Here is a 15,108-nt window from a genome sequence, read left to right on the forward strand (position 1 = left end):
TCGGTGGTTTTATTTATGGTAAATGCGAAGCAAACGGCAAACAAATTGGCATTGCCTCGTCATCTTTAACCGGCCGCGACAAACGAAGCAATGCTATATCATCGCTTTGCGAAATTGAATCTGGATCATAACTTTCATGGACAAACATTTCGGCAATTTTTATATCTACAGCATCAGTTTTCTTTTTGCCCGCATTAACTTCCAACGATCCCACTTGCACAGATACAGGCTTGGATTTTAGATTAGAGCCGAAAACACAACTTGCCGCTGTAAAATATGAAACATTTTTAAGGAAAACAAAAGATTCACATAATTTTATACATGAGAAGAAAAGATCGGAGTAGAAAGTAGTTGTATTTCACTTGCGATACCTGTTACAGCGTAATTAGTGTGAATAAGATTGGCGGCACAACGGAAGTCCGCTCGAGATCTGCCTATAAATATAAAATAAAGATATTTCAATTATTTTATTGAAACATTCACATCCATGGAACAGCTTTAAGTATACATACTTGTTTTATGATTTCTTGAATATTCTATAAGCACAGTCCTTTGTTTAAATGTTAAATACAAATTAATGACAAAAATTCAAATTAATCAAATTGCAATTTTTTTACATGCTTACCATGGATATGATGAGTGTAATTCTATTGTCCCATCATATGCGTAATTAATTATATGTGGTCGTCCGCAATATTTTGGCATATCGTCCTCAGTAAATGAAGCCACATTATTTTCTGAACGAATAATATTCGGTACTAAAAATAGAAAGTGAAGAGCAAAAATGTACACACCTTGAAATTAATCACATATTTACAAATTTTTAGGGTTTAATTATCATACGTCCTCAAGGGAAAAATTTAAGGGGGGAAATTGAAAACAATCGTGAGGGGTAAGCAAAAAAGTGAAGTGTATTTTGCGAAAAGTGTACTTTTTTCGTTTTTTTTTACTCTTCACTTTTTTGGCGGAAATCCCTAGCAAATTGGAAGAATTCTTTGAAAATTTTCAAGGGGTAAAACTTCGTCAGGGGGGGGTTTAATCGGACCCCTCGGACCCCTGCTGAGGACGTATGCTTTAATTCTAATTTATTTTCAATGCAAGTAAATCAAAATTTTCCAAAGTTTGTGTTTTGGGGACCGGTAAAATGTGAGTGGAACTTACGTGCAATGACAAATGCGCAAACTATGAAACAAAAAAACTGCATTTTGTATGCCTTAATTGGTTGCGCAGTTTGTAATATAAAATTGGTCCGGTGTGATTGAAATTTACGTATCAACTGACTAATCTTGTATGGTTGTCATACTTATAAACCTTCGTTGAAATTTATAACACGTTTGATGTGGTCGTCAGAAGTGATGTTTGTTTTTGTTTCGCGAGACAAATGGTGTCCAAAATAAGTCTCGTGTCATTTGTTTCCAACAACAAATACCCGAATATATTCATCATATTATGTCCGCATCTTTATTTGAGCAAAATAATCAATTCTTCGAAAATGTGTAGAAGAACAAGTTTTTTCCACTGATCTGTGATTCTGTTTCAGTATCCAAAGTAGTTGAAAGTATAATGGTTTATAATTACAATCAAAATACACAGAGTGTGTGTAATTTTGAATGTATTGTGTGATGCATACTACTTTTCGATAAAAGACGCAATTGCTTTGATTATACGCTAAGACTCATTACGTTAATAATTTAAAAATATGCGTTTGAAGGCAAAAAATGACCTTGGCATCACCTAAAAATACTAATTGCATTTGGGAATTTCAGAACTTCTTTTATGATTTCAAAAATTCTGTGAATGTGACAAAAAATCGATAATTTTTGGGTTTTTTTCTTTTTTAGTCGATTCACCGAAAATTGGCGTTCTTCATGATACAGAAAAACGAATAATTTAAACATAATAGAACATTCCATGCTAATGAGGAACAAAATTATGAAAAATCCGATCGTATTGCAAAAGACAATGGATTTGCAGAAAGAAGCAAGAAAAATAAATCTTTTAAATATATCGAGAAGAGAGTATGTTCTTGTTCAGCCATTACTCAGCTATAAGTACTGAATAGCATACGCTCTTCTCGATATATTCAATAGAAATATGAAAACTGCCTTAAATGAAATTTCGAAGGATGGTTTACTTAGAAAGTAAAAGAGGTGGTATATTTCAGGTAGAAATAGCTAAACAGCTCAAAATTCAAATGAATTCATTCATTTGTAAATTCGAACTGAAGAAGTCAACTTCAAATTTAAACCGAAAAATTAGTTATTTCAAACAAAAACAAGCCAAGTTGATAACATTAACACCGACTTTTGGTCATCTGGAAGAAATTGGAAAGTAATTAAGGGCGAATTTTGTTAAAAGTATCGAAAATGGATTCAAATAATGAAAAATCGATTAAACGGATTAAATTTAACGAAAACGATGAGGAAAGTGTAAAATCGATCACCACCCTACTCGACTTGGGCAACGATTGTCTCGAGAAAGTTTTCAAATATTTTGAGCTCAGTGATTTACTCAATGTGGCTGATAGTCATCCAAATTTCAATCAGGCCGTCAATCATGCATTTGTCAGCAAATACAAAAACAAAAAAGTGAATATCATCACAATTTACGATCGTTTATTTGATGTTCGTTCAAAAATTGATGCTAAAACCAACATTCAGATTTTAAATACGGTGAGTGCACTGAAATTTTTGCGTTGTTTTGGCCACCACATGCCACATTTAATCGTTAAATACTCTGCACGTGATGAGAATGAACGAATCCTAAACATTTTATTCGACGAATATTTGAGTGAATACTGTGATCATACGCTGCACACGATTGAAATAATGAATGCCACTGAAATGGCAATGGAGTTTTTACAAAAACCATTTAAAAAAGTGGAATGTCTTGAGTTCAGCTTTTGCAGTTTGAATAATAACATCTGTGATTTTAACAAATTGTTTCCACAACTTCGTTCATTGAAATTTCTCAGCAGACATAATAAAGTGGTTGATGTCAAATGCATCGAAAGGTATTTTCCAAATTTGAAATGTTTGTCAATTGACAATTTCACGGGAGAACCAAGTTGGTTTCATCGGAGAACGTGGTTTAATCGCGATAATATATTCGAAACATTGCGTCTAAATTCAGATTTGAAAAGCTTCAGTATTTGTGGTGTAATGGTGACGGCATTGTTCATTCGGAGTATAAGCGATTATATGCAAAATCTGGAAATATTGGATATTCGAAGTGAAGCTTATTTCTATAAAGATTTCTTCGAAGAGAACAACAGCGATGTCATTCACTTTCGAAATGTGAAAGAATTCTCATTGGCATTATTTACACACATACCAGAGTGTTTTCCGATGTCTTTCGACCGATTGGAGTCATTCACTTTGGAAAAATTTGATTTTAAAATCAACAACAGTTTTTTGGACTTTATCAATCAAAATCGATCAACTTTGAGAAAAATCCACATAAGTGGAACGGACAACTCATGGCAAGTTATGAACAGTTCCAAACTCAATGCTTTGGATCTATTAACGGAAATTGATCTGGGCAAATGTACTTTATCATTGGATGTGGCCGTCTGTGTTTTAACAGCTTGCAAATCGGCAAAAATTATTAAATTTGCAATCAACTCAGCAATAATTTACGATTTACAGAAACTATTAAGAGGAGACTGGGTCTTAACTACAAACGCACCTTTGGACATTGGAATTATCGATGTGGTAGCAATATCTGCGACTATGATCGATTAGATCAATAGACTTGAAGACAATTGAAGGGAATATAATATAAACTCATGAAAACGGAGCAAATCTATATAAATTTAAGCAGAAATGTCGAGTTTTCATTCAACATCAATCGATTGTTATCCCTAAAAGTCAAATGTTTTAAGACAATAGTTGAAATTAGAATACATTTTTTAGAGAAATTTAACAATAGAAATACTTGCTTTTATTATACTTTATATTTTCTTTTAATATTCTACATAATAAGCCATAATAAAAAAATGTTTCTCGACCCTTTGAGTTAATCGCTTGTATTTCTGCATATATGCCAGACTTAAACGTGCACACAGCTGCATGGATGTAAAATGGAAGATCGTGCAAGTGTCAGAACTTATACCTGTGTTACAGTAATTTGTCATCTTCGATAGACATAGATAATGATCGCCACTTTTTTTTGGACAAAAAGAGGTATAAAATTCAATGATGAGCAAATTCAAAATAAACTTTTTAAACTTCAATCTCAATGTTGAGGGTTTTTCATTTTGACTTTCGGATGGACTTTGCAACATTTTTTTATCGAAGCAAACTTTTAAGGTCAGGGGGTAATGTTGTGAAAAAATTCATTTATTGAAATGTTTATATTGTCTCCATTAGATGTCAGATTTGTCTAGAGTGAACTACTCGTTTAAAGCCAATACGACTTCAGTAACGCGTATTAGAACAATTCACGCTTCGTGTATACTCGGCACATCATCGCTGCTTTTTTACAAACACGTTAGATGGCGTTAGTTTAAATGTAAATTTCCATGTACATACGGTGGCGCCGCCCTACACCAAAAATTACTGAACTATAGAGTAAGGTACTATTGATACACAGTAAAAGAAAGTTCACACAAAAGAGAATGAAACATTTACATATGGCTACTTGATGTTTTTTGACAATGTCGCAGTGAATTCTACTTCTAATGTGAATTCGCCTAAGCAGCGAAGATGTGCCGAGTGTACACGAAGCGTACACTTCTAATATGGGTAGTAAAAGTCGTATTGGCCTTAAACGAGTAAAGTCTTATTTAAAAAAAATTACTAATTATTCTCCGAACGGTAGGTAGTGGCCAAAAATCTATGAAATGTAAAAAAATTGTTCGGTCAATTTCTAAAACTTTCTATTATGATCAAAAAATGCTGAATTTAACCAGTAACATGCATATTATGTCCCCGACTATCGATTTAGAGTACCATGATTTTGCTTTGGGAGCAAGTTTTACTACCAAAAGGATCATCAAAATCGGATTTTTGTTCGAAAGTTCAAAAAAATGGACCAAGAAGATCGTGCTAAAAAGCACAGTTGGTACTAAAAATCGCTGTGGTGAATGAACTATACCGGTTTAGCTTAAGAAAAAACTTTTGTCACGTGTAAGTCAAAAGTATCAAAGTACGTAAAATGCGTTGAAATCGATCATTTTTCGAAATTTTAGTAGTCCTTGAGCAAGTCAACTTAGTTATATTTTTCGATATTAATCCATTTCTCGGGACCAAAAATGGTAGGGACCGTCCAGGCCAATTAATAAATGACGGGAAAAATTAGTTCAATTTACAGGTGCCGAAGAATTACAAAGAATTTATGACCACAAAATGTTTTGCAATTTAACAACAAATAGATACATTCGAATCCATTCAAATCTACTGTTAACTTTAACAGTTAATAATAAAACGATTTCCATCGACAAAAAAAAACAAAACTTAAAAAAAAAAAAAAATCTTCATTTTATTGGGATATAAATTAAAAACTATTATATTCAAACCAAAATGCAACTAAAATGCTGGCTAATAATTTTTTCGGTGATCGGGTACCATTTCTGAGAATGGTTTCACATGCACAAGACTGTTCGATGGAACTGTGAAATTGGCTTCTTCGATGACCACATAGTCAAGGTAAATAGTAAAAGGTCGTGAATTTGGTGTGTTTTTGCGTAGCTGATTTATCTTCATAATGTCACTATCATCAATAAATTTGATGTTTGTTACGCTCCGAATAGAGATTACTTTAATATTTGGTGCATTAACAGCGAATGTTCGTAAGAGTTTCCTGAATCGTAGTCCATTTTCTTCATTCGATATCGAGTCAAAATGAAATTCTTCCAGATTTGGTAGATGTGCTAAAATGTGTCGTAATTTCTTAAAAATGCGATCGATGCCAAAGCTAATCACTTTCAATTGCTTTAACCGCTTCAGTAAATTCACGAATTCATAGCACATATCCATGCTTACATGTTTAATGTGTAAACCTTGTAAAACATCCAACGCGGGTAACAATTCGGTTAGCCGTACAATATCCAATTCTGAAAAAACATCCCATTCATGTTGAAAAGACATTTCCAATCGTTTAACATGGCCATGGCCGCAATATGTTTCAATTTGGTGTGCAACTGTACGAAATTCATCATTCCGGTTGAATTCTACGTGCAATCGATCTAATTTCCAATTTTTTTGTGCCAACAATCGAAATACTTTTGTACCGGAACAAACAATATTGATTTGAGGATTGTGATCAAAAAATTCCTCCAAACTCTTGATGACAACTTTGCCCGAATGATATTTGAAACTTTTCAATTGTGGATAATGATGTTTTGTCCATTCCATGACCGATTTCTTTGATTTTCGTCGTTCGTCAATCGCAATTTGTCGTAGCGATGGACAGTGTTTGAGAAAACCACCATACATATCATGAATGTGACAATTCTTAAATTCGATTCTTTGCAAATTTTTCAATTGTGTTTGAATCAATTCGCCATACGATTCGGTTTCGCATACAATGTTATATAGTGTCAATTCCCGTAGATTTGCATTGCATTTTGATTTTAACAATTTGAACGCCCTTATTGGATCTCTTTCGAAGTTAAACGTGAACAGACTGGCGTTGCGTATGTATTCACGGAACGCTTTTGTGTACTCTTCTTTTGGCGATATTTGGTACTCCCACTTTTGTTTGATTTTGTTCGGTATGGTCCAATTGTAGACCTCGATATCAACACGATTATTTGGATATCGCTGTAGAAAACACTGAACGGCCAACTCATGGAGACGATTGCATGTACCGCTTACTGAACATAAATCTTTCAATGGCAGTCGTTGGCATATTGCATACAAAACGTCATCGTTCATATCCATAAATCTAATCATATTTGATTCGGGCTCTATCGGCGCTTCGTCTTCTTGACATAGTTTTATCCTTTTCGACGACGGTTCTTCCATTTTGTAATGAACACAATTTTATTATTCTAGATTTTCAATAATTTCTGTTGGTCTTTTTTCCACTTTTTGCTTTTCACTTTTAAATTAAAACGATTGACTTAACCAAAAATATTTTTATTCTTTTGATTTTCTTTTCACTTTTAACATGGTTACCCGGCGAGCACATAAACTTGAGTGACTTGGCATCTCAAATATTGCTGAATACCTCGAGGTACAGATCTGTTGTTGTGGTATAAGTTGGAAAATGAGTGAAGGTAGCTGAATTGTAAATTAATGCAAAAAGTGGGCGGGCGTAGCACCTGATTCTCTTTCCATGTCATTCTTCTCTGTGAATTGTTTACAAATGTTTTTTTTTGTTTCCAGGAAAACATACTTGTTTCACTCGTCTTCAGTTTTCCTCGTAAAAATGCTGGTCAACTAAACAATAGAAACACTTTTCCCCTTCTTTCTTTCACCATCGGATTTTTTACAACCATTTTTTAATAATCGAACCCGATTTAAATGATCGGATACATGGGGCGGAAATGGATGAGACGAAATCATGGGCTCAGCCATATTGAAAATTTTGTATGCGCTTATATGTAAAATTGGTGGCGCCACTGGTATATTTGATGGAAAAAGAAGAACATCTCTGAGTCTCACTCGTTTATATGTAAATTACATTGGCATTTCCAGGCCATGATCGGATAGGATTAAAATCGAACGTCCTAGATTTGTACGGAAAAGTAATTTTTTTTTGCTGTTCAATGAATTGATGAAAATTCCGTTTATTTGCTAGGTTTTTTCGATGGTCCAGCCATACATCCTCTAGTATACATGCTATTTACCCCCATCAATAAAAAAAACTTTAATCATAAAATATATTTTTTTAAATTTTTATTTTATTGGAATACAAATTAAAAAAAAAAAACATTCAAAGTAAATTCATAATCATAATATAGCAATTCTAGGGGAATACACGGTTTTTATTGTTACCTATTTCTCCTAATTTGCGTTTAATATTCTCTAATGTTTCCTAATATTCTCTAAAATCCTCTAGTTTTTTCTAATAATCGTACAAATAACGGTTTGCTAATGAATTTCTGTTTTGCGTTGACCGTGGAGCCAACTTCACAGCAAAAGTCATCAGTCTCATTTTGTTTAATCACTTCGCTTCAAAATTTTATTGAAAAATATAACAAAAAATGTTTTTTTTTTCTCGCTGAAATGTTAGAAAATATTAATTATAATATTTTTTTAACAATAAAATGATCTCTTGGATGACGACGATACATTTTATCATAAAATGTTTTGAACGATGTTGTATGGTTTGCCCTATAATGTTTCTAGAAAGTTTTTTTTTCTTCTAGTATTTTCTAGTAAATCCTAATTTTCAATTCGTGTTTCCCCACTAGACAGGTAAAGCAAACTCTTCATTCAACCATAATATTGATGCGTTTGCATTCTTGTCTATAGTCTTCTAGTTCCGCGTATTGCCTTGTATTAACAACAATATTAATTTCCGGTTGTTCAAGTCTTTCTCTAACTTGTCCAATTGCAAAGAATGCTATAATCAAATCCATCGTTTGAAGGTAGTTAATTTTTAAAACCCGTAAGTTCGGCGAACCCGTTGCAATTCGATAAATTTCAATGGGCCCAAGACATTCATCACCCGAAATAGTAATTTCTCGTAAATTAACCAGGCCAACTATGAAATTTGAGATAATTTGATTCCAATAGGCGCACGATGAATAATTTGTAATGTCCAAATGTGTAAGGCTCGTAAAATGTGGATAAGTATTATTAACCCGTGTTCGATTTAATTCGTTCATACCTCGACGAGTGTTCCTCAAAAATCCGATGCTTAAATGTTTTAATGTGTTCTTCCGCGAGATTGCGCCAAAGAAATTAATTAAATCTTGACCACTTCGTTCGTACGACGTAATGTTTGCATATTTCAAATTTTCAGCGCGTGCCAAATAAACATATCGATTTAAATTTTGTTCTTGACATTCAATCGAAGCTTCATATTGTGAGTCAATAAATTGTTCCAACTGTGCACAATGTGTGGCCACCATTTCGCAAAGTTTATCGTTGGCATTGCACACATTTATCCATGAGAATATTTTAAGCGTTGGTTGTTGTGCGAAGTATGCGTTCCAATTTTCTTCGTCCAAATTTGAATCAATCAAATCCAAAGTTTGAATGTTCTTTGCTTTCGGATTTGTTAACCACGTACCTTGACTATGCACATTCTCTAACTGAAGGATCTGCAAATGATTTGTTGAATCAATAATTGTTGACAAGACTTTCTCCTGAGCGACGTGTCCATGATAAACAATCGATGAAATACGAACTTCACGTAATTGGGTGAAAAATGGCTTTGCTTCATCTAGTAGGTCCGTATTCACGTCATCAATAGTGAATTCCAATGAAAGTTTTTCGATCCAATCTTTGTCGCAATAAGTAATAAGCAATTCCAAAAGTGAATTAAACGGCGATGGGTGTCGGTATAACTGAGAATCAATATTATTTTCACCAATCGACATATATTTGATCCATATGCCAAATGATTGGAATATTTTTTCGCTGGTCCAGATTTGATTCCATTCGTTGAAGTGGACCATACACTTTCGTACTACACGTTCAGCAATGGCCGCAGTAACTGTTCCATTTATCTTACACAATTTCATCAAATCTGCCACATTCAAATATGTAAAGATTTCCCCCAAACAATCGAAATTTAATTGACCCAAGCGAAAATTGTCCGGAATCTCCTCTGAAGATGCATCGCCGCCGTTATGCTGTTCGATTTTAGTTGCTTTATTTATGGAATTCATCGTCTTATATTTTTTAATGTTTTTCTTTTAAATTCAAACTGATGCTGTCGAGATTTATCACGAATATCTGATTTAAAGTTATAGTGTTCTTAAGAAAACCACTTTCACAATTTTAAAAGTTATTCGGTTTTAAAGAGCTCCTTTACCGTTGAATATTTGTTACTGAATGATGTCTTTGCTAAATTTGCGCAATATTTATAGTCCTTTTGACTATTGCATATCATTAGTTAATGGACCTGTTGACACATTTGTTCTTTTAAAGGTCTATCCTTTAATTAGAGCCTACAAATTAGTTCTTTAATTAGTTCTTTAATTAGAGGGCTATTAAAAGAACACTTGATGGGGTTCTCGGTATTTGAGGGTAATTTACAGTTCCCTAATTAAACCAATGCAAATAGATGGGTTTATACCTGTTTCTCTTGCACTATGTCATTCTTTTCTGTAATTCGTTTACAAATTACAATGTTACTTTTCCGCACACCCACTGTGTGCAGTAAAGTATTTTCTTCGCGTTTTGGGTATAGAGAAGCACAGAGCAACGGTTTTTTGGCCATGTTAATGTTGGGATGTAGTACACTGTACCCAAAAAATTTGCTAACACGATAAAATTATTTGCTAACACTCACATTTATTTGCTAACACTCTTCTTAGAGAAAAGCAAATCCAAACTGATTTTACAGGGTGATTGGGGGTTGCAAGGAATAGGCTGGTATTGTTTTTCAGCGATATTCGTTCATCGGTGTATCCATAGTTTCCCTCAAGACGTATGGTATGCAAAAATTTGTTAACTTGATAAATCTTTTCCCATAGACGTAAATCAAAGGTTGAAATATGTATCGGGGGTTTTTTGGCACAAGAAAACGGATTCCGACCAAATTGGAAGAAATTTCAATCACAAGTAGAGGTACTTCTCATACAATATTTTCTATTTTTGGCTCAAAACGGAAATTTTGTATGGAGGTAACTTCAATTTGTATTAAAATTGCCTAAAACTTTAAGAATGTTAATTTTTTGAAAGAAAATAGTCTGTACGAAGTTTCATGTCATTACGTTAGGCATTGCATCCATAGAAAAAATCCAATTTTGGTGATTTTATCCTTGCGTACAACACACACTCTACATATTTTGAATTATGTATACGTCAATAGTCTACTAATTGACCAAAAAACTTTACTGCTCTCAGAAATTAGAATTCGGTAATTATTGGATTAGTACTGCACTACCAGTGAAATAAGTATTCAGTAAAGAAAGAAATTTTGAAACGGTGTGAAAAAGTTAGACCTACGGATGTAAGTTCCAGATTATTTGTATGCCAAATCTATCCCAAGGGGTAAATCACGAAAACAAATGCATCATTTTTGAATAAATATGCTGTGCTTTCAATGAATGCAGCAAATGTATCGCAAATTCAACAAATATTGAGCAAATATACAAATGTATCGCAAATGCGGCATTGTTGGCCTTCTAGATAGCTTGTTAGAAATGGCTTAAATAAAATTGAACTAATTAACTTCAAGTCGCTTCAAGTATAAAATATTTAGAATTTTAATATTATCAACTTTTTTTTTCATTTTGTTGTCCGAAATATTAAAATTATGCTGAAATAAATATAATATTACTAACTTAACCTAACTTTCGCTCTGCAATAAAATAAAAAATAAAAAGTCTTACGGGAGTAAGACGAACTTTTCCGCACTGTGGTAGTTGCGTATTTTATTAAGAAAGTTCAAAATAATATTTGTTCGATTTTTCAAGCCTTTCAAGCGTCGTAAAGTTCGAAACCAAAAAATATGTTTCAACTTTGGCAACGAAATATTTTTTGATTTAATAGCAGAAGTACCTGAGAAAAGATTTTTCACACTTTCATGATGAACCCATTTGTACGACATTTGAAAGTATTCTATTTTCTAACAAAATACTATAAAAAATATGTCTGACGTTAATTTTGCCATAAAAATTATTTTTGAAACACTTTCCATAACTAAAGTCACAAAAAATTTGGATCTTTGTATGTGAGCCATGTCTGTATGCTATATTAATGGTGTGAAACTTTGCACAGGTTATTTTTTCACAAAAAAATAACATTCGTAGGGTTTGGAGAAATTTCAACCAAAATTAAGGGTACCTCCCATACAAAATATTCGTTTTTGAGCCAAAAATTTAAAATTTTGTATGGAAGGTACCCCTAACTTTGATCGAAATCTCTTCAAACTTTCAGAATGTTATTATTTTGTGTAAAAAATAGTCTGTGCAAAGTTTCACGTCATTAAAGTATCATACAGGCATGGCTCCCATACAAAAATTCAATTTTTTTGTGACTTTTACAAGGAAACTGTATTAAAAAATATGTCTGACGTTAATTTTGCCATAGAAATTATTTTTGAAACACTTTTCATAACTCACAAAAAAATAACATTCGGAAGGTTTGGAGAAATTTTAACCAAAATTAAGAGTACCTCCCATGCAAAATATTCGTGAAAATTTTGTATGGGAGGTACCCCTAATTTTGATTAAAATTTTGATTAAAATCTCTTCATATTTTCAGAATGTTATTTTTTTGTGTAAAAAATAGACTGTGCAAAGTTTCACGTCATTAAGGTAGCATACAGGCATGGATCCCATACAAAAATTCATTTTTTTGTGATTTTTTCAAGGAAATTGTATTAAAAATTGATTGTATCTCAAAAATAACCTCAGATTCGGTTTTCTCGTGCCAAAAAACCCCCCAATACATATTTTTGAATGTTTAAGTCCACATTAAGTATGACTTTTGGACGAAAATTGGACTCTTTTTCATAGGTATCACTCCAGGCATGACATTTTTTCCCATCAACCAAAGTCGCTCAAAAGCTAATGATTTCTATTCCTCGGGACCCCCAATCATCCTGTAAAGTCAGATTTTGAATTAAGTTTCTACGATGAGCGCAATCTTGCTAACAAATTTTGCGTGCGACGTACAACGTACGACGTACGACGTACGACGTAAAGATTAACATAAACCATGCTCAAAACGGCCTGATTCGGGTTCGCTGACCTCAGAAACGTCCAGAAAACATGTTTCTGAAGTTTTCAAAATTTTGACCGATTACAATACTTTTCACCTTACACTATGTGTGCGGAAAAGTAAAAGTTGATAATATTAAAATTCTAAATATTTTATACTTGAAGTTAATTAGTTCTTTTTTAATTTCGTGATAAATGAGATATTCTCATTAGCTGCACAGTCAAGTTTACAAATGTCGTAAATCAGGGCAAATATTTGCAAATGTATACAAATATTAAAAAACTTGCAAATATCTTCGGAAATACGCAAATTTTTTGCAAATACAGAATATTTGCAAATGGTGATTTTCCCCTAGATCTATCCACACAGCTTCACTCTTTTTTAACCTCGCAAAGAGAGTTTTTTTTTATTCTGATCACAGCGGAAGGCAGTTCGCGCGAGTGACGAAACCACATTAGTGTGTTGAAAAGTCGAACTCGCTATATATACACGTAATATACGAAATCCAGACCTAGAAGGCCTTTCGCCCCAATTGATGTATGGTTGGAAAGGCTCTCGGCCATAGATCAAGAAAAAATGTCAAAGTTTGAAAATCGGTCCACCTGTCTTCAAAAATGGTCCTTTCAAGAAAAGGGTCATAATTCAGTTCTACGGCCATAGATGGCACTAAATGAGGTCGTTGACCCGTGAAACAATGATATTCGGATTCTAGAGCTCGAAATCTTTCTAACGACCCCCTAACCGTAGAAATCGATCAATCCGTTCGGAAAATTTGTTATTTTAAAAATTTCATATGAATTCCTATGAAAAATCAAAATGTCTGTCTGTCTGTGGCCAATTTTGCGTAGTTGTTTCTGATTTTTTTGAAACTTTCTGTGATTAAAGTACATAAAAAACTAAGACTTTTTTGTTCCGGCACTTTTCGATTTGGCCGCCATGTTGGCCGTGGCCGGCCTCCAAAAGTCACTTTTTGACTTTTGTCCCTACAGACACCGAGGCACATACACTTGACACACCCCGGACATATGCACCTCGTTGGAAAGGTCTTGAAGTATCGAATGGTGCCATTTGCGTTCCAAAAATGTCAAGTTGTAGTGGCCAAATTGGTCAAAAACCAAAAAGTTACCGTTTGGCCGGACACATAATGGTCATTAGCTCTTAAACTAGCCTTTCTTGGTCATTTGAAAATTTCAACGATTTTTAGGCCCAAGTCTAAGCTATAAAATGCCGCATAGCTTATATCCCTAAAAATTCTTGTCTTCACGATATGACCTTTGTTAGTGCAAATATGGCCAAAAATGGGAGCTTAATTTTTTTTTAGTATTTTATGGGCCAAAATGTGTTCCAATGACTCTGTAGATAAGCTCTGTGACTAGCCAAACAAAAATGAACAAAATATCGACTGTTTTTGATGGCTATTCCACCAAAAATTCGGCCAAATGTACCAAAATTCGATTTTCACAAAAATGTCTAGATGTATGAAATATGACATTTTAACAACAAATAACTACATGTTTGATAGTTTCCTCGCATAAAATTATGTTTTATGTCCCCTCCAACTAGGCCAGAAGGTGGACTATCGTCGGGAGAGGTGCATGCGATTAGTCACAAATGAAATTGAAAGAAATCTACAAAAATGTTTGTATAAATGGCAAACTATGCAAAAGATCATGCAAAAATGGCCATTATTTCATACAGTCACTGTGGGACCTAGACTTGACATAACCAGGACATATGCATCTTCGTTAGAAAGGTCTTAAAGTAAGCTCTCGAGTGGTGCAAATTGCGACTTAAAAATTTCATGTGGGGGTGGCCAAATTGTTCAAAAACCAAAAATTGACCGTTGGCCGCACACATAACGGCCATTTTTTCGAAAAAGACTGCATATGTTCTTTTGAAAATTTCATCAATTTAAGCCCCAAGTCAAAGATAAAAAAATATGCTTACCACACACCACAGAAAAAACCACTTTTCCCCATTATGAACCACAATGTATATGATTTTGATCCAAAAATAACCTAAAAATCCATATTTTCATTGTATTTGAAAAAGATTCAAATTCATGTTTCTTGAATCTTTAACTTGGAAAATAGCACTTACAAAACTATTGATATCAAATAAAAAACCTCTATCGAGGTGAAGAACGAGTGACGAAACTAAAATTTGAAACACAAAATTTCTGATATCAATTTTGTGACGAAAATAGTTGGTAGATATATTTTCTGTGTACTGTGAATATAAACTTAATGTACATTTGTAAATTTGGAACGTTGCTGTGGACGGGCATGTAGAATCGAAAGTATTGATCAAACATAAC

At 33.5% G+C, this 15,108-nt stretch overlaps 1 protein-coding gene across 1 annotated transcript; it reads right to left on the reverse strand.

Annotated features, from left to right (window-relative positions):
* Positions 1-13: 13 nt before the first annotated feature.
* Positions 14-1,263, reverse strand: LOC116347773 (serine protease 7-like). Its single transcript, XM_031778491.1, has 5 exons — positions 1,162-1,263; positions 626-758; positions 513-550; positions 372-434; positions 14-267 (listed from the first exon to the last, which is right to left on the reverse strand). Exons 1-5 carry the CDS (start codon positions 1,202-1,204, stop codon positions 14-16), a joined length of 531 nt encoding a protein of 176 aa, XP_031634351.1. The 5' UTR covers positions 1,205-1,263.
* Between the last annotated feature and the right edge of the window lie 13,845 nt (positions 1,264-15,108).

Source organism: Contarinia nasturtii, unplaced genomic scaffold (assembly GCF_009176525.2).
Source record: "Contarinia nasturtii isolate CC-2019 unplaced genomic scaffold, AAFC_CNas_1.1 Cnas_scaffold_2108, whole genome shotgun sequence".
NCBI classification, from domain to species: Eukaryota; Metazoa; Arthropoda; class Insecta; order Diptera; family Cecidomyiidae; genus Contarinia; species Contarinia nasturtii.